Genomic DNA, 20,747 nt, shown 5'->3' on the forward strand with positions numbered 1-20,747 from the left:
TTCTGTCCAGAAGAGTCCTTCTGTGAGCCTCTCAGGTTCACTGGAAAAGGAGGTTTTACAGCCTTTCATTCTCCAGCAGAGTATGTGGGTGTGTGGAATGTGAGGTTTTGATAAAAGTTTGAATCTTAAAATTTCTCCATTTCTTGATCTAGATCCAGAGTCTTAAAAAAAGGTTCCACATACATGGGCCTTCCTCCACTACAAATGTACAAGCTTTGTTTTAAATGCTTTTCTCCTGAACATGTCAGCTATAACTGTGTTTCTGACGCCAGCCAAACCAAAGATTCGAAGCAGACTGAACAACCTCAGGAAAACTAGAGAGCCTCCTGTTGGGGGAGGTAAATACGGGGTTCATTAGCAACACCTCCACTGATGATATTGAATCTGTTTATTCATGCTACTATGGAACGGTGTCAAGAGACAAGGCAGTGATTTTTCAGAATTCATTGAGGACGGCTCAAAGTGACAAATTATTCTACACCACAGTTCTAGTGCAAGATAAAGTTGAAATGCAAGGGATGTTGGATAGTTGGTCAATGGGTACCACCTTACGTGCAGATATCATCCCACAGCTAAGAAGCGCAGGTGTGTTATAGATGACTTTTGCCTCCTTCAGATGTTGTCTTGGTGGGCTGCGGTGGAAAACAGACTAAGCCAGAGGGTATCTGTAACCTGAAGCTTGAGCTATATGGATTCAGCTTTGTTGTCCCTGTTCTTATTGTGGATGGGCAGGTTGACAAGTAAATTTAGGCACTAATGTTTTGAAACCTTTCATTAGACAATTCAAGATAAATTATAGTTACTGGAGAGTCATGAGTAAACCTGATATTTCATGTCAAGCTGCTAACCATCAGTTTCTATGGCTGTTGTCCAATCTTGAGAGGCGAGACTATTCCAAATAAAATTGGAACAGTGAAACTGAAGAGTGCAGTAACTCTTAAGCCATTGAGTGAACATCTGGTATGGGCTCGCTTGCCACCAAGGTCCATACTCTCTATTGGTAGTACTGTGGTTGTAGAGGCTCGCTCTGTGCATCGCAAAATACTGGTTGGTAGAGTATTTTCATCTATTTGGGGGGATGGTTGGCTGCCAGTAAAAATAGTAAATCCAACAGCAACCAAAATCACTCTAAGGAGGAATGATAAGGTTGCAGATGTCTTCCCTTGTATCGCTTTGGAAGATTTTGGCTTGAATGACTCAACTCACCAGAATGTGGTATTTCTGCATTGTGGCACTTCAGAGGCAAGCCTTACAGCTGAAAGCTCTGTGAAAGATCTCAGTAACAACCACATCAGTAAGTTGACCAGTCTTGGTCTTCAGGACATAAATATTGATGATTGTCAAGTGTCACTATTCTGGAAAAGTAAACTTGTTGACCTTATTGTTAAATATGAATTTTCCAGACATGGATTGTGGGGAAGCACAGGGTTTTAGTCACAGGATATGTCTGATTGATGATAGACCATTTCGACATCCATATCGGGGGCTTTCCCTAGCTAACTACCAAAAGCTACGACAAACATTAGATGAAATGGAGGACAAGGAGATCATTAGAAAGTCATGTAGTGAATTCGCATCACCGTTAGTTTTGGTATGGAAGAAAAATGGCGAGTTAAGGATTTGCACCGACTTCCGATGGTTGAATGCACGCACAGTGAAGAATGCACACCTACTTCCTCATCAAGCTGATGTTCTTGCCACACTGGGGGGTAATTCGTACTTTAGTACCATGGATCTGACATCAGGATATTACAAAGTCCCCTTACATGAAGATGATAGGAAATACACAGCATTTTCCTCACCTTTAGGATTGCACGACTACAATCGTTTACCGCAAGGGTTGTGTAATAGTCCTGCCTTCTTTATGAGAATGATGTTGACGATTTTTATTCATTCATTCATTATCTGTAACCGCTTATCCAATTCAGGGTCACGGTGGGTCCAGAGCCTACTTGGAATCATTGGGTGCAAGGCGGGAATACACCCTGGAGGGTGCGCCAGTCCTTCACAGGGCAACACAGACACACACACACATTCGCTCACACACTCACACCTACGGACATTTTTGAGTCGCCAATCCACCTACCAACGTGTGTTTTTGGACTGTGGGAGGAAACCGGAGCACCCGGAGGAAACCCACGCAGACACGGGGAGAACACACCAACTCCTCACAGACAGTCACCCGGAGCGGGAATCGAACCCACAACCTCCAGGTCCCTGGAGCTGTGTGACTGCGACACTACCTGCTGCGCCACCGTGCCGCCGTTGACGATTTTTTTCGTGATCAAAATTTTTTGAGTCTCCTCTGTTACTTAGATGATTTGCTGGTTTTTGGAAAGTCAGAGGAAGAAAGTTTGCAGAGACTTGAGATGGTGTTTCAGCATCTTGGGGAACACAATTTGTAACTATCTTCATCTAAGTGACAGTTTTTGAGGAAGTCAGTACAATTTTTAGGTCAGTGTCTGAAGATGGTATGAGAGGTGATTGTGAATGTGACAGAACAGCAGCTTATGGAGAATGATGGCTTCACTCCTTTGGCAAGAAAGATAAGATCGTTTTTGGGAATGGTTATGTATTATCAACATTTTATTGAGCACTCTTCCATATTAGCAAGACCATTATTTCAGCTGTTGGATGGTCAGAAAAAGCCTCAGAAGGGCAAGGGCGGCAAGAAATCTACCCAAACTCATAAACTAACTCCAGCTGACTGGACCATTGAGTGTGAACAAGCTCTATTAAATCTGAAGGAAGCCTTACTTAATCAAGTCTTGTTTGCTCATGTTGCCAGCGCCAGGTCTAGGGGTGGCAGGGCCAGCAGCAAAGGATACACAGACCAAGCAGCACTGTGCATCCTTAGAGTCTATGGATCTGTGAATCAGTGAAGAAACACGACCGCAGTGAAAAGCTTAGTCGAAGACAGCGCAAGTTTATTTCTGAACTGCGTATGCTCAGAGTCTAAATGTTAGTGTGTTCTCCATGCAACTCAGTGGGATGAAGCACCATCTAGGGGTTGCGTGGTGTAACACTATATAAAACAAACAAGAATGGCTTCAAAAGCTTTTAGAATATGATGATTTAGAATTCTGATGATTAAAATAATAAAAATAAAAAAAATGTGTGAGGAGGGGGTTGCCTGTTGTAGTGGAGTATGGATCAAATCGAGAAATGAAGAATTCTGAGTGAGGAACTCTCCACTCTAATTTGTAACAGAATCCCACATTCTTTTGTGTATGTGTGTGCGCAGACCCGTTTTAACACACACACACAAACTCACATCAAAGACTGAGCAGGACACTTTCCAGCAAACTCCTCATCTCCGCCATAAATGAAAGATGACAAACCCAGTTGATTATGCTTTTAGGAAAAAAGGAACTTCAAACAAAGTGAGGAATAACTATGAGTAACAATCCCGTTTTATGACGAGTGGCGCCTAAACGACTGAATGTTATCTCCTGCCAAATAAACAGATGGCCCCAGAATTGACCTTGCACTGAACTCCTGGAAACTCACTCGCAAAGGACGAACGGCATTGACCAACAGCAACCCCAAGTGGACGTTGGCGAAATCACGTCTCGCCTGAGGTCGCCTAGGTACATAACGGAAATAATCAAATTCTAATAATATGTGTATACGATATGTATGAGTGTCACTCTTTGCTGTCCTCAGATGAACATCTACCAACCAATGCAGTGATGTGTATTACTGTTTCAATCATGAAAGAAAGTTTCTGTCTCTAATTAAGAAAACGAATTAATATCTTCTAACATGATATTGTAGTGGGACGTAATCATAACGTACCCAAGATACATATATATATACGTAGATGTTTGATATTAATAATCCAGGACACTCATTGTGATATGTCACAAACATGTGTAAGGAATTTTGGGTATACACGAATTTTTCCTCTCTCTCTCTCTCTCTCTCTCCTTTTCTCTCTCTGAAACGTGAAGCAAGTCACGTGAGCCTCGGACCCAGGATCCAATCAAAGGAAGGACACCTCCCAATAGGGCGTGACCGCGCTACCTTTGAAAAGAGGGTGCCGACTCATTTTCGTTCTCTTTTTTTTGACTCTTCCTTTCGACTCATTTTTCACTCTCTTACTTCTGAACGCTCTTACGTGTTCTCTTTGTTTTACACTCTCTCTCTAATTTTCAACCTCTCCAAGCGAGACGTTTTTCTTTTCTTTACGCCGATGAACAAAGACTTTAAAAGGACCTCACTCAGCTCCCCAGGAGACGTCTTGCGCTAGCTAGAGTGTAAAAGATAATTTACCAATAACGTCGAGCGACTTGAATACCTTCTTTTCTTTTTATTGTGTTTATGTTTTATCGCCCAATTTAAGTTTAATCTCACGACGGATCAAAGCAGGTGAACTTATTCGTGGCCAGAGTAAGAAACACCGCTGAGATAGAAGAAAGTCGTAGAATAAGTATAAGCCTATTGAATCGATTTTCAGTTCTGGATCTGCAGGAACTAGCAAAACTTTTGTCCAAAACGTCCATGTGGTTGGACCCTCCTGCTCAGGACAGTGAGCCAAAGAGAGAAACCTGTCGTCTGCGTCACCACGCTCCGAGTACGCCCGAGGCGACTCGACCAACGAGGAAATAACTCCACGCTGACCCAGCCTGGAAACTTCCACGGGAGAACTGCGGAACCAAGCGAGACGCCATCACTTCCAGGACCTCAAAGAGCCTCTGTACCCGTCGAGTGGTGGAGAATCGACGAAAAAGTAAGCTAAACCTACGCATTTCCAGAGCTGAAAATTGAATTAAGTCTCTTGATATGTTTATAGGTTAATTAAATCTCAATTAGCATCATATTCATATTGCCTAGCTTATCTTTAAATTCGAATCGGCTTCACCTGCATTGATGCCATGAGATTTGAAGATTATGCTATGTTAAGTAAATATTCTTTTTCTTTTTAATAAATATTTCCATTATTTGAAATCACAGTGTGTGGAGTCTGTTCATTAAAAGTCTGAAGATCCTGAAGAACTCACTTAGCTTGGCCATTATTCATTCTCAAACTAATTGCTAACGTTTTAATTACTTAAGTCAATTATAAAATTTTAACTATTATCATTAGTCAAATATCAGTAATCACAAGAGTTTGGATAAGGTCAATGCTACAAACACAATATATATATATATATATATATATATATATATATATATATATATCACAGTGTATACACAACATACACTACACTGTGTTAAATTGACTGTAGATGGAGGCAATTTTCTAACCCTCTACATTCATCCAGATTTTTCAAAGCCGTTTTTACTTTTGGTTAATGCCTCTTCCAGTGGCCTTGGAGCTGTACTTTCGCAGCTTCAGGATGGTTGTGACAGGTTGTTGTAAGGCCTATAGTCTTTGCCAGCAAATCTCTTAATCATGCACAGTCAAAGTATCCAGTGCACAGCCTTGAGTTTTTGGCCATGAAGTGAGCCATACATCACAAATTCAGTCATTGGTTACATGGACACAAATTTTCAGTCTGGACAGATAATAATCAAGTATATGCTGACAAAGGCAAAACTTGATGCTTGTGAGCAAAGGTGGGTAGCAAAGTTAGCCCCCTTTAACTTTGACATTCAAAACATTCCTGGAGTTAGGAATGTTGTTGCAGATGCACTGAGTTTAGAGCCATTTGTTGAATCAGAAAACATGAACAGACTGACTAGAACTCTTTATGATGTGCTGCTATATGAAGCAGGGTCGCTGATGGTGGATGTTCAAAACATGTTCCGATTATCCTGTGAGCTACCTGAAGAAAAAGAGATTTTTGAGGCCTCGATATGTGATGTAATGGTGGCATCTAACCTGGTGCTGGGTAATGCTTTTGGGAGGTTCCCAGAAGAGGTGTCTGCAGTGTTACAATCACAGACCCGCTGGGAGGAAGGTGTCAATGAGAGCTGTTTGTCATGTGCAACATTTAGAGGAATTGATGGCGGTGGGGACAAACACACTGCCTGTCTTTTCACATGAGGAATTACTTGATAACCGGTGTCAAGACCATGTCATTAGTAGAGTGAAGTTTTTTGTGGAGCGAGGGAGGCAGCCTTCCAGGAGAGAAGCGATCCATGAGTCTAAGGAAACCATGCATACTTTGAGACAGTGGGGAAAACTTGTGATGCGCATGGGTATATTGTATGGTTTGTCAAAACACCCAGCATCTAAAAAGAACATGTTTCAATATGTTGTCCCTACAGCTCTGAGAAATCATGTCATGAAGGGGATACATGATGAGGCTGGTCATCAAGAGCAACAGCGTACATTGTGGCTTGGAAAACAAAGGTTTTATTGGGCTTCCATCGAGAAAGATGTTAAATAGTATGTTTCTCATTGTAAGAGGTGTATTCTGGGGAAAACACCAGAACCAGAGGCTAGGGCACCGCTTGTTTCTGTGACAACATCCGTTCCATTGGAGTTGGTCTGTGTCGACCTTTGGTGTGCAGAGGGTATAAATAACAAGTCTATTGATGTACTTGTGATAACTGATCACTTCACAAAGCTTGAGTGTGCATTCCTCTGCCCAAACCAGTCTGCAAAGACAGTTGCCCGGCTGTTGTGGAATAATTTCTTTTGCGTATATGGCTTCCCAATTCAGACAGGGGTGCAAATTTTGAAGGCTCTTTCATAGCGGAGTTACTACAGCTGGCAAGAGTAAACAAATCGCACACCACACCATACCATCCTATAGGCAATGGTCAAGCAGAGCGTTTTAACCGAACGGTGGGAAATTTGATTCAAACCCTCCCACCTAGGTCCAAAGCCAAATGGCCCCAGTTGTTGAATACTCTGACTTTTGTGTATAACTGCACTGTGCATGAGACTACCGGCTTTCCTCCTTTCTTTCTCATGTTTGGGCATACTCTTTGGTTGCTCATTGACGTTATGTTTGGGAGCGTCCTCTTGGATGCCTGAGTCGATGTGGATAAGTATGTTCAATCTTTGGGGAAAGATCTAAAAGAAGTGATGTCCCTGGCCCAGCAACATGCAGAGCAACAACAGAACAAACAAGTGGAAAATTACAATAGTAACTCTAAAGGCCAATCACTTGAGGTGGGAGATCAAGTACTTATAGCAAATAAAGGAGAGAGAGGCAAGAAGAAATTAGCTGATCAGTGGGAGAGTACAGTTTATGTAGAAGTAAGTAAGAACAACTCACTGAATGTTTATAGGATTCATAACACTAACACAGGACAAATAAAAACTGTTCATTGAAATTTACTAATGCCAGTAAATTTCCTACCTTCTTGGGGCAAGTCTGATAGTCAGGACTCTTATGTCACTGATTCTGTCAGTTATAACCTGTCCATATTTGATGATCAGACTGATGGATGTGATGACAGGACAAGTCAATGGGTCACTGATTTGCAAGAGATTCCAGAGGCGAAACTAATTGGAGACATTTGTATAAGGAGAAAGAGAGGGGAAACCTTGATTTTGGAGAAGGGGGAGGAACACGGCTAGAGAGTGATCAAGTTGACCCCAGGGTTGATTCAGCTGAAACAGCTTCTTGGTTTGCAAAGATCTCTCAGGATCAGCCTCAGTCTTTGTCACACCATGATGACTCTGAGCATGCTGAAGTTAGTGCTAAGAGCAGTGGGTCCGGTGAAAATGTGATATCTACAGTCCCTGTATTAGAACTCTCGCCTTCAAATATTTCAGAACCAACCATTGTTTCTTCTAAGGGTACCCAAACAAATAAGATGTTCACTAGGCTAGGAAGAATTATTAAACCAGTGAATAGACTCATTCAAATTTTGGCTGCACAACGTTTTACACAAATAGTCAACCGTTATTAATGGGGTGTTGAAATTATTTATATATTTTATTTTAATTAATTAATTAATTAATTTATTTATTTTGTTCTTTTTTTCTTTTTTTCTCTCCACATAGTAGCCTACTTAGAGTGTTCTTTGAGATGGAAAAGTCTTATTTAGACTGTAGTGTGTGAAATATTGGACACACAATCTCATCTAGTACTGTAGTCTACATCTAGAACTATGTACATCGCACTGTTTTCTACAGTCAAATTGGGAGTCAGCTACCCCTGGTGTGTCTTAATCCCTCATGGGATAGCTTTGTGGCTGAGTAACCACTTTTGGTTTCGTACTAAGGGATTACAATCTAGTTTTGAGGAATTTATGGATTTTATTTATTATATTTTTATTTATTTATTTGTTTTTGCTTATGTATTTTGAATATTGAAGGGTGCTGTGGAACACTAGTTCATAATCTAGTGTTTTAACAATAGGAGAGAATGTAGCAGTGTGATGTTATTACACTAGATTATTCTGTTCTGGGATTTTGATATCAGCATGAACTTTTAATTGCTGGAGCAATTCGTAGAGGACAAAGAAGGGTCGGATTAGTATGTGTGAAAATATATTTATTTTTGTTGTAATTTTTTAATTGATTTAATTGTTTCTTTTATTTATTGTAATTTATTTAATTTGAGAAATGTTAAAAAAATAGTTAGATTTTTCCTGAGTAATTTACATATGGGTGGAGTTTTAGCAGCCAGGAGTGAAGTAAGCTGTGCTCCTGCCTTTCGTCCTCTTTGGAAATGCGCCATTGTCAGAGAAGGTATGTGCTGGCACCGCTCCGTAATGGTAGCTCAAAAGATACATGTTCCAATTTTTGGATAACTCAGTCATTTGATAGTTAATCATATACTTGTTATGTTTGTGGTAAAACACTGTTCTATGTGTTTTTAATATGAGCTGCCACTGTTGGGCCTGAGTTATGTGCAGGTGGGATTTTAAGGTGGAATGCTAATTAAGACAATGTGTTCGGGAGGCATACATATCTTTTTCTTACTATGACAGAATTCAGAGATGCATGTGATGCAGTGGCGGATGCTGGTCTTTCAAGGAGGGGAAGCTTAATTTCGGCCAACATCATAAAATGTGTCGGTTTATTTATACATAAATTCTACCCTCCGTTCCTTTTCAAGAAAATGATCTGTGATCCTGTCGTACCAACAAGGCATCTTTTCCAGGGACTTGACGAGTGTCCTCTCAATGGCCAGCAGAGCTAGGCTGCTTAAACGGCCTTGGCCCATGTGAAGTGTGTCCGCCTGTTAGTGCTTTTTGACGGTGCAGGGACTCGCTCGTCAGAAACTGCGATAGAAGTCAGAAAGAGTGATAGAAGTCAGTCTCCAAACACAAGCAGCTACAAAAAAAAACACCAGAAATAGAAGCTTGATTTTTCGCTAGTCGTTTTTAACAAAGAAAATGCCACTAAGAGGTTTAAGAAAGTGTCCGGTTCAACTCAGAACAGAATGAAAATGTAATACTCCCATGGATCTTTACACCAAAGGATCGCTGATTCACTCATTTCGCTGTCAATCAAAAAGGTATTCAGCCTCAGACAGATCATCCAATCATCATGCAGAAGCTGAGCTGCCCCATAGACCCCCAGAGACACTGAGCGTCCGATGTGCGGGACAAAGCCCAGCATTTATCCAATGACTCGTCTCGTTTTGCTGCCCTTCACTGCTTCGCTATTGAACTCTGTGGACGCTCAGCATCCACACTGTTTAAAGCACTGTGAGGCTGCGGGAATGATTGAGAGGAAAGCCGTGTCTTTACCAGTGATAAGAAGCTGATTCTGAACAAAAGTTGAGTGCATTGTAGTGCATATTTATTCAATGACATGTACACACATAAGTATATATTTGATCATAAAACGGGAAAACTCCAGCCACACAATGTCAGGCAAACCTCTAAAATGAGCAGCCAAAGCAAAAGGATGACAGTCCAGGAGGCTCTGGAAGTCATCATTTATCATGACAGTGAAATAGAGGAGGATGTATCTGAAGACAAAGACTATCTTGAGCTAAATTCTGATTCTAAAGATTCTGATATCGGGGCAGCACAGTGGTGCAGCAGATAGTGTCTCAGTCACATAGTTCCAGGGTTCTGGAGGTTGTGTGTTCGATTGTTGTGTGTTCGATTCCCGCTCCGGGTGACTGTCTGTGAGGAGTATAGTGTGTTCTCCCTGTGTCTGCGTGGGTTTCTTCCGGGTGACTGTCTGTAAGGAGTGTGGTGTGTTCTCTCTGTGTCTGCGTGGGTTTCTTCCGGGTGACTGTCTGTGAGGAGTGTGGTGTGTTCTCCCTGTGTCTGTGTGGGTTTCCTCTGGGTGACTGTCTGTGAGGAGTGTGGTGTATTCTCCCTGTGTCTGCGTGGGTTTCCTCCGAGTGACTGTCTGTGAGGAGTGTGGTGTGTTCTCCCAGTGTCTGCGTGGGTTTTCTCCGGGTGACTGTCTGTGTGGAGTGTGGTGTGTTCTCCCTGTGTCTGAGTGGGTTTTCTCCGGGTGACTGTCTGTGAGGAGTGTGGTGTGTTTTCCCCGTGTCCACGTGGGTTTCCTCCGGGGGACTGTCTGTGAGGAGTATGGTGTGTTCTCCCTGTGTCTGCGTGGGTTTCCTCCAGGTGACTGTCTGTGAGGAGTATGGTGTGTTCTCCCTGTGTCTGCGTGGGTTTCCTCCTGGTGCTCCGGTTTCCTCCCATGGTCCAAAAGCACACGGTGGTAGGTAGATTAAGTGTCGATAGGTGTGAATATGTGTGTGTGTGTGTGTGTGTTGCCCTGTGAAGGACTGGTGCTCCCTCCAGGGTGTGTTCCCACCTTGTGCCCAGTGATTCCAGGTAGGCTCCAGACCCACCGCGACCCTGAATTGGATAAGCGGTTACAGACAATGAATGAATGACAAATCCTCTGGGGTCTCTGGTTCCCTCCCACAGTCCAAAAACATGGAGTTTAGGTGAAATGGCTTCTCTCATAACTGTCCTGATGTGTGAGTGAATGAGTGTGTATGTGAAAGAATGTCTGTATGTGTTAGCCAATGTGGATGTGCCCAGATATGGACAGCGCTCTGTCCTGAGTGAAACCCTATTGCCAGACGCAGTCCTCCAGGTGGGCGGTCATTCCTGGTTGAAAGTACACTGCGCGTTTGGCTTCCACTTCTCGCCAGTGTGTGTGAGGAATGAATGTTGAATGAGTGTTGATTGTAAAGCGTCCATGGGTTTCTACAAAAGCACTATATAAGTGTAAAGTTAAATAAAAGATATTTAGATGCATATTTGGGGATCATCATCCTAGCTGGGGTCTATAAGTCAAAGGATTAATGGACAGCCTGTCTTTTAAAAGTAATAAAGTGGTGAAACATTAAAAAAGTTATAATTTTTATGTAAAACGTGAATTATTCAACCATTACTTTGAACGATTACCTGTTAGAGGTAAGGATTACCACTGCACTAAATATTGATTGAATAATTAGTAATGGAGTTAGTAATGACATATTCACACTGCTTGTTAGGATTTTTTTGGTTTCAGACAACTTTTGGATAATTAAACATGCACTGGGTCAAACTGGGAACCCGGGAACACCTGGGAACACCATTGCTGTTCCAAAAAACGAACATAACAGGAGGGTTAATAGAGGATAAAAAAAAATAAAAAATTTCCAAATGGTGTAACTTGTTTGATTTCACATTATGTTTTTGTCCCTTTATTGTAGTGTTAAGCCCAATTGTATTTCAAAAATGCAGTTAATAAAAACATAAATGTTCTCTTTGTACTTTTTCAGTTAAATAATTGTTCACTAGAACAAACAAATTGCACATTCTTGTTTTTATTGCATTCTACAAAATATCCTAGCTTTTCCAAAAGAGGGTTAGTACATGAGTAAGTAACCTTATGCTTATGTCACATTTAAATCCTCTAACAATATGCTGGTGTGCTTAAAATGATTAACAAAAGAGATGTAAAAAGAGTCTCTATGTGCTACTTCCTAAACCATCAATAGAGAACGTACATAAAATAAAAGATTATCCTGCCTCCTTCATTTGTCTGTAAGAAACACAAAGCTGTAGTGTCCCATTTTTCTATTTTGGTTTTCACAAAATGCTCAGTATACTTTTAAGTACAAATGAGGACCAGTCAGAACAGATGGTTTTGTTTACAGCTGTCTGACCAACCTGGCACAGAAGAATATATTCAGCTATGAGCTAAAATGTAGTTTATTAATTATTTCATAAATTGTCACTAAGCAAGCAGAGTCACGTGACACTGGATTGACATGGCATTTACGTATTTAAGGAGTCAAGAAGCAAGAGAAGAGCACTTGCCATCTCACACATATGATGACGCTTTTTCCCGCCACACGAGTCATTTAGAAAGGAAGGTATTCTGTTAAGTATTTTATGATTGTTTTTCTTCAACTTTCAGTGATGACTTCAGTATATGAGAACACATCATACAGTTTAATGTTGACCTTGTCTGGAATGAAGGATTTGAAATTTAAATATGTGCTTCTTTTTATGTCTTTTTCTGTTTACCTCTTAATTATTCTTTTAAACATCATGTTGATTGTAACCATTTTACTGGACAAATCACTCCATGAACCAATGTATATTTTTGTCTGTAATTTGTGTTTTAATGAAATTTATGGGACAACAGGGTTTTACCCTAAATTTATCCATGATTTATTTTCATCATCAAATGAAATTTCATACAGTGTGTGTATGACACAGTCGGCTATTATATATTCATCTTTTATGTGTGAGTACACAACTTTAGTGCTAATGGCTTATGACAGATATGTGGCCATATGCAGACCTTTAGAATATCACAGTATTATAAAAACCAACACAGTGGCTAAAGCTCTGATATACTCCTGGGCTTTTCCTTTTATTATAGGGCTCCCAAATATTATACTCACCAGTCAAATGCCATTATGTGGATCAACTATAGACAAACTGTATTGTGATAACTGGTCTATAGTCAAGTTGTCTTGCATACCCAGTACAGCAAACAATGCATATGGCTTTTTTGCAATTTGTGTATTTATGGCACATGCTTTGGTTGTTCTGCTTTCCTATCAAAGACTGGTTGTTGCTTGTAGAAATTCTCGTGATAACAAAAAGAAATTTATTCAGACCTGTGGCCCACATTTACTGTCTCTGCTGAATTTTACTACAGCTGTGCTGTTTGACTTAATGTTCAGTCGCTATGGATCAAAGGATTTTCCAGAGTCTCTGCGCAATTTTTTTCAAGTTGAAGTCTTTGTCATTCCACCTCTTCTTAATCCAATTATGTATGGTCTTAAGCTGTCGGAGGTGCGCAGGAGACTTTTTAAAGGCATAAAAAACTGACTTCATTTTAAAGGTTGTGAACTTCTGCACTGTTATAAACTTAATTTTTTTTATTTATCACCAGGGTCATTTCCAATCACTGTGTATGTCTTGTATCTGTAAAATCCCATGTGTGATTATCTGTCCTTGTCCAGACTCCTATAGTCGCAGTTCCTATCCCTGTTTATGCTTCTTGCTGCTCGTGTTTCTCCCTCTGTGTGTGGCGGAGGTCATGGTCTGTCACAGTGTTCTTTTTCAGGTTCCACTGTTATATACTCATTCATCTCTTTTGTTATATCTATCTATTTCACAGAACCAAAACCATCCAAGTAATAATTTCAATAGAGGATCTTGCATAAAGGAACCATTATGCAAACAACCATAGGCATGATATGATGAACATGTGTGTCATTTGATAGAGGATGACTATAATTTACCAGAAATGTGCTGAGTCGAACTTAACAATAAGTAACATGGTGTGAATAGTGCAATGCATCTCTAAGAGCCATTGTATTAGAGTGATTAATAAAAACTCCTATCTACCACTGGAACAGAGAGGATCCTTTCATGATCCATATATTAAATAATAATATAATGCACTATGTAACTTTTGAGGGCGGCACGGTGGCGCAGCAGGTAGTGTCGCAGTCACACAGCTCCAGGGGCCAGGAGGTTGTGGGTTCGATTCCAGCTCTGGGTGACTGTCTGTGAGGAGTTGGTGTGTTGTCCGCGTGGGTTTCCTCCGGGTGCTCCGGTTTCCTCCCACAGTCCAAAAAAAACACACGTTGCAGGTGGATTGGCGACTCCAAAGTGTCCGTAGGTGTGAGTGAATGTGTGTGTGTCTGTGTTGCCCTGTGAAGGACTGACGTCCCCTCCAGGGTGTATTCCCGCCTTGCGCCCAATGATTCCAGGTAGGCTCTGGACCCCCCGCGACCCTAAATTGGATAAGCGGTTACAAATAATGGATGGATGGATGGATGGATGTAACTTTTGGAGGAGGGTCCACTTTTTTATTTTTTGCTGCATTTTCAGAAAATGTTCCAACTTTTCTGGAAATCGAATTGGTACAACAGGTTTGCTCAATTAAATGTGAACTCAACCAATTCTTTAAAGGAAAATACCAGTCCTTTGATGAATTTAGTGACCACGTGTTGATCAAACTGGCCAGCTGAAGACACTTAATAAAAGCCTGCATGATAAAGATGGACTCATGTCTCAAATGTGCATACCACTGTACAGCTAGGTCTCTTTCAGGGGCAAATAAAACAATGTGACAATGCTCAAAAAATAATCGATTTGTTTTGTTCCATATATACTGTATATTTGAACACATTTTTTTTCCTGATATCACTGAACAACAGCTGACAGAGACCATGATAACAAACTGCACTGTGCTTCAAACACCACCAACCAAATTTACACCCTAATTCACAGCAGTTCTTATGTCTAAGGCACAAAATCATTGATCCCATTAGAATTATTAACTGGTGAGTGAAATATACATATCTAAAATGTAATTAATTCCTTGTCTGCAACCACTTGTCCAGTTAGTCAGTTGGGTCCTGAGCCTACTTGGAACCACTGCAAGCCAGTCATTTGCAGGGGCGACACAAACTCACACATTCACTGAAACACTCACACCCATAGACACTCTTGGGTAGTCAATCCACCTACCAACATCTGTTTTTGGACCATAGAAGGAAAACCGGAGCACACAGTGGAATCTCACATGGACACAGGGAGAATACATCAAACTCCTCGACAGTCATCCAGAGTGGGGCTCGAACCCACAAACCCAGGACCCTGGAGCTGTGTAATAGCAACACTACCTGTTGCACCACCGTGATGCCGATATTTAAAATTTGCCAAAACAATATAAATCACTGTCAAGCATTCAGTATTAATGTATTTAAAACACAGTAATTAAGTTAATCACTCAAATAGAACTAATATTTCTTTATTTGTTTTAACACAAAGAGTCTGTGGCACTTAGTAGCATTTATATTTTTTTCCATCTTGTCCATAACAAGAAAAGATATTGTCATCCCTTATTTGCACCCATTAGGGATATAACCAGCAGAGACATTTTGATAGCATATAAACACAGAGCAGGGAGTTATAGGGAGTTAGGGTTAACACTGTTAGGGAGTTATAATCAGCCGAAACATACTGGTACCATATAAAGGCAGACGTAGTGCTAATCTCTGAACTTCTGGTGGTGAAGGAAAAACCCTGATTCTAATGATTTTTCTGCACTCAATTCAATTCATTCAGCACTGTATAAAGGGATTCTCCAAACAGCACCCAGAAGAATCAACCTGTCATGAAGAGTTACAGAATAATTAGATAATTGCACTGAATCAAGAAACAAACATAAAAATTGCAACCAGCAAAAATCTGACTGTTTTTATGGAATCTCATCATGACAGTGCTTAGATCTTCTCTTCTGAAAATATTCAAAAGAAATGCAGTGTGATCTGTACTTGATTTTTGATTGTTTGCTTCTATATATTTAGTTTGTAACAATGGAAAACGCCACGTCACATACTTTTGTATTTGATTTGTCTGGAATGAAGGGTTTAACACCAAAATACCTTTTTGTTGTTTTGTCTCTGTTAGTTTATCTTTTAATCATTCTTTTAAACATGATGCTGATTTTAACAATTCTCTTAGAGAAGGCGTTGCATGAGCCTATGTATTTTTTTGTGTGCAATCTCTGTTTCAATGAAGTCTATGGGACAACAGGCTTTTATCCCAAATTTACTTATGATCTGTTATCAGCTTCATCTGTGATAACATATATTGGGTGTTCTACACAGTCATTTGTGATTTACACATCTTTTATGTGTGAGTATACAACTTTAGTGCTAATGGCTTATGACAGATATGTGGCCATATGCAGACCTTTAGAATATCACAGTATTATAAAAACCAACACAGTGGCTAAAGCTCTGATATACTCCTGGGCTTTTCCTTTTATTATAGGGCTCCCAAATATTATACTCACCAGTCAAATGCCATTATGTGGATCAACTATAGACAAACTGTATTGTGATAACTGGTCTATAGTCAAGTTGTCTTGCATACCCAGTACAGCAAATAATGTATATGGCTTTTTTGCAATTTGTGTATTTTTGGCACATGCTTTGGTTGTTCTGCTTTCCTATCAAAGACTGGTTGTTGCTTGTAGAAATTCTCGTGATAACAAAAGGAAATTCATGCAGACCTGTGGCCCACATTTACTATCTCTGCTGAATTTTACTACAGCTGTGCTGTTTGACTTAATGTTCAGTCGCTATGGATCAAAGGATTTTCCAGAGTCTCTGCGCAATTTTTTTCAAGTTGAAGTCCTTGTCATCCCACCTCTCCTTAATCCACTTATGTATGGTCTTAAGCTGTCGGAGGTGCGCAGGAGACTTTTTAAAAAATATAAGAAGTTGGCTTCATTGTAAAGGTGTCGTGAACTTCTGCAGTGGAACTTCACAATAAATGGCATAGTGTGAATACTGCAAGACATCTAACATATAGCCAATATATTAGAGTGATTAATAAAAACTCCTAACTACCACAGGAACATAGATGATCTTTTCATAAAGCAAACTTTGGAGAAGATTTCTAGTTTTTATTTTTTAATACATTTTAGAAAGTGTTTCAACTTTTCTGGAAATGGCGCTTGTACAACATTGTTTGCTCACTGAAATCTGAAATAAACTTATTCTTCAAAAAATATACCAGACCTTTGATGAACTGAATGAACCAGTATTGACCAAACTGGCCAGCTGAACACACTTAATAAAAACATACATGAGAAAGATTAACTCGTGATTCAAATATACATGCAAACACAATCATTACTGTACAGCTAGGTCTCTTTCAGGGGCAAATATGTGACCCTAATGTTCCTGCTTTGAGAGACATAACTCCAGTTTTCCAAATGTACTGAAATACAATGTGACGATACTCAAAAAAATGATCAGTTTGTTTTGTTCCATATATACTGTATATTTGAACAAATGTTTTTTCCTGATATCACCAAACAGCAGCTGAGAGAGGTCCATGACAGAAAACTGTAATGTGCTTCAAATCTCAACAAACAAATTTACACCATAGTTCACTGCAATCTTTGATCCCATTAGGATTATTAAATGGTGAGTGAAATATACTTTTCTAAAATTTGCAAAAACTATATAAAAACACTGTTAGGCATTCAGTATTAATATATTTCAAACACAGTAATTGAGTTAGTCACTCAAATTAAAAGGCAGTATGTAACTGTACTCAAGTAGAAATAATATTTCTTTATTCGTTTTCAACACAGAGAGTTTATGGCACTTAATTGCATATATTTTCTCCATCTTGCCCATAACAAGGAAAGATTTTGTCATCCCTTATTTGTGCCCATGAGGGATATAATCAGCAGAGACATACTGGTAGCATATAAAGGCAGACATAGTACTGATCTCTGAACTTCTGGTGGTGAAGTGAAAACCCTGATTCTAATGATTTTTCTTGTGAGGGACTTTATTATGTTGCTTATATTTAGGAAATTTGAAATTCATTCAGCACTGTATAAAGGGATTCTCCAAACAGCACCCAGAAGTATAAACCTGTCATGCAGAGTCACATAATAATTAGATAATTGCACTGAATCAAGAAACAAACAAATCTGACCATTTTTATGGAGTCTCCTAACATCATCATGAAGATCTTATCTCTTCTGAAAATATTAAGAAGAAATGCAGTGTGATCTGTACTTGATTTTTGATTGTTTGCTTCTATATATTTAGTTTGTAACAATGGACAATGCCACGTCACATACTTTTGTATTTGATTTGTCTGGAATGAAGGGTTTAACACCAATATACATTTTTGTTGCTTTATCTCTATTAGTTTATCTTTTAATCATTCTTTTAAACATGATGCTGATTTTAACAATTCTCTTTGAGAAGGCTCTGCATGAGCCTATGTATCTTTTTGTGTGCAATCTCTGTTTCAATGAAGTGTATGGAGCAACTGGATTTTATCCCAAATTTACTCATGATCTGTTATCAGCTTCATATGTGATAACATATGTTGGGTGTTCAACACAGTCGTTTGTGATTTACACATCTTTTATGTGTGAGTATACAACTTTAGTGATAATGGCTTATGACAGATATGTGGCTATATGCAGACCTTTAGAATATCACAAAACTATGGGAATGCAAACAGTGGCAAAAGCTATTCTTTACTCATGGGCTTTTCCTTTTACTGTTGTAATACCAAACATTATACTTACTGGCAGGCTGCCTTTATGTGGATCAACTATTGACAGACTTTATTGTGATAACTGGTCGATTGTAAAGCTGTCTTGTATTCCAACCCCAATCATTAATGCATTTGGCCTTACTATTGTCTCCCTATTTATGGCACATGCTTTGATCGTCCTGTTTTCCTATCAGAGGTTAATGGTTGCTTGCAGAATTTCTAGTGACAACAAAAAGAAATTTATACAAACCTGTGGTCCACATTTACTTTCTCTGATGAACTTTACTATAGCTGTGCTTTTTGATGTAACCTTCAGTCGTTATGGATCAAAAGATTTTCCAGAACATCTACGAAACGTTTTTCAGTTTGAGATTCTTGTCATTCCACCTCTTCTTAACCCTCTTATGTATGGTCTTAAAATTTCAGCAATTCGCAAAAGACTTTTTCTGAAGTGTAAGAAACATAAGAATGAGTTTTCTGTACATTCAAATAACTGTTGTAGATTACTAGGTTAAAAAGTTAATTGTGACATTTTCAACTGTATTTCTTTAAACAAAATAATTCAGTTGTGCATTTCCTGCTTGTGAGCGAGCATTTATTTGTTTCCTTAATATTATAAATGCAGATATTATATAAACAATAAAACAGTATATTAATCACCAAAAAGGGGTCGCGGTAGGTCCAATTAATTTTTTTCTTCAACACATAATTTGACACCATATTCCTCTTTGAATCCTTAATAAAATGTGTTTTTAAAACAGGTCAAATATAATTCCATAAAATATTACTACATGGTGCTTATATCTTAATTAAAAAATACACTGACTGAAATGCAGAGGCCCCACACAGCTCCAGGTTCCTGATTTCTAAACTCAGCTCTTATCACTGAATCTGAGGAGTTTAGTTGTGTTTTCCCATGTCTGAGTAGTCCTCCTCCAGGTGCTCTGGTATCCCATCACAGTACAAAAACTCATGTGAAATTATTGACAGGCTTCCTCCCAAATCATTAACTATATCTCTAACTCAGAGATTTCCAATCTCTGGGCCATGGATGGGTACCCAACTGTGGACGTATGGTACCGGATTGCAGCAACTGGCAGCTGCTGAATAGGGAAGTAGCAGCATGAATTATTAAATAGGTTTTAATAATATAACTTATTTTGTCATATATTTGCATGCAATGTTTTTCCATTAAAATATTCAAATGTGTTTATTAATACACTAATAAGCCACAAGATTAAAATAATCTCTTTCTTCTCCATGTTATTAGCTCCACTCTGCAAGTCAAATCAAATCAAGTCATGCCTACTGTCATATCCCATTAACACTGGTGTAGAGTTGAGTACAATACACACAATATTACAATATATTTTATTTTTTATTTTATAGGTACACTTAAATAGCACCTTTCTAGGTACCCAAGGGCACTTTACAATCAGCACTGCACAGAACGCTGCTCCAATCAACATTCAGTCCATGCATTGACTGGTGAGAACCAGCAGCCAAACACGCACAGTATGCTTTCAACCAGGAATGATCATCCACCTGGACACCTGGAACAGTGTCTAATAATATGCGAAACCTTATATGCTACTCACAATCAAGCAGCATGTTATGTAGTGTTCTTACTTACCAGAAAACCAGAATTAGTGTGAACACTTTGATCCATATCCAAAATATGACAACATCTAAATAATGGGAAACTATGCCAGACCACTCAGAACAACTGCATATAATGAAAAAAGGCAGCTTGTACTCCCAAGAAAAATTCATGCATTTCATATAATAAATAAATAATATTATTATAGTTCTGGTAAACAAATACATTTTTTCACCTAAAAAATATATTTAAAAATACAAGTTAACATTTTGTTAAAGTCATTTTGAAGCATTGTATTTGTGAATTCATCCATTATCTGTAACCCCTTATCCAGTTCAGGGTCACGGTGGGTCCAGAGCCTACCTGGAATCACTGGACGCAAGGCAGGAACATACCCTGGAGAGGCCGCAAGTCCATCACAGAGCAACACACACACTCACACATTCACTCACACTTGCAGACACTTTTGAGTCGCCTTTCCACCTACCAACGTGTGTTTTTGGACAGGAAGTTTTTGTGGGAAGAAGCCAGAGCACCCGGAGGAAACTCACGGGAACACAGGAAGAACACACCAACTCCTCGCAGACAGTCACCCGGAGCGGGAATCGAACCCACAACCTCCAGGTACCTGGAGCTGCGTGACTGCAACACTACCTGCTGCGCCACTGTGCCACCATTGCAATAATAACAATAATCAATTTTTCATCCCAAATTCATGAATGGGAGGCACAGTGATGCAGCAGGTAGTGTCACA

General features: G+C 39.5%; 3 protein-coding genes across 3 annotated transcripts; all 3 read left to right on the top strand.

Annotated features, from left to right (window-relative positions):
* The first annotated feature begins 5,671 nt into the window (after positions 1–5,671).
* LOC136668748 (olfactory receptor 52D1-like) lies at positions 5,672–13,167 on the top strand. The gene is made up of 2 exons (XM_066646430.1): positions 5,672–5,921; positions 12,242–13,167. Exons 1-2 carry the CDS (start codon positions 5,672–5,674, stop codon positions 13,165–13,167), a joined length of 1,176 nt encoding a protein of 391 aa, XP_066502527.1.
* A 2,504-nt stretch (positions 13,168–15,671) lies between these two features.
* On the top strand, positions 15,672–16,897 carry LOC136668749 (olfactory receptor 52H1-like). Its single transcript, XM_066646431.1, has 2 exons — positions 15,672–16,564; positions 16,852–16,897. The coding sequence occupies exons 1-2, from the start codon at positions 15,672–15,674 to the stop codon at positions 16,895–16,897; spliced, it is 939 nt and encodes a 312-aa protein (XP_066502528.1).
* Positions 16,898–17,942: 1,045 nt separating this feature from the next.
* On the top strand, positions 17,943–18,908 carry LOC136668752 (olfactory receptor 52D1-like). Its single transcript, XM_066646439.1, has one exon. It carries the CDS (start codon positions 17,943–17,945, stop codon positions 18,906–18,908), a length of 966 nt encoding a protein of 321 aa, XP_066502536.1.
* Positions 18,909–20,747: the final 1,839 nt, after the last annotated feature.

This window comes from Hoplias malabaricus, chromosome 15, assembly GCF_029633855.1.
Source record: "Hoplias malabaricus isolate fHopMal1 chromosome 15, fHopMal1.hap1, whole genome shotgun sequence".
Lineage (NCBI taxonomy): Eukaryota > Metazoa > Chordata > Actinopteri > Characiformes > Erythrinidae > Hoplias > Hoplias malabaricus.

Bases quoted from the DNA above. Each gene is read 5' to 3' on its own strand.
- LOC136668748 (XM_066646430.1), top strand. From the start codon at position 5,672: ATGAACAGACTGACTAGAACTCTTTATGATGTGCTGCTATATGAAGCA. The intron at 5,922-12,241 runs GTTTGTCATGTG...TTCAACTTTCAG, and splicing joins GGAAGGTGTCAATGAGAGCT to TGATGACTTCAGTATATGAG.
- LOC136668752 (XM_066646439.1), top strand. From the start codon at position 17,943: ATGGACAATGCCACGTCACATACTTTTGTATTTGATTTGTCTGGAATG.
- LOC136668749 (XM_066646431.1), top strand. From the start codon at position 15,672: ATGGAAAACGCCACGTCACATACTTTTGTATTTGATTTGTCTGGAATG. The intron at 16,565-16,851 runs TTTTAAAAAATA...ACTGAAATCTGA, and splicing joins TCGGAGGTGCGCAGGAGACT to AATAAACTTATTCTTCAAAA.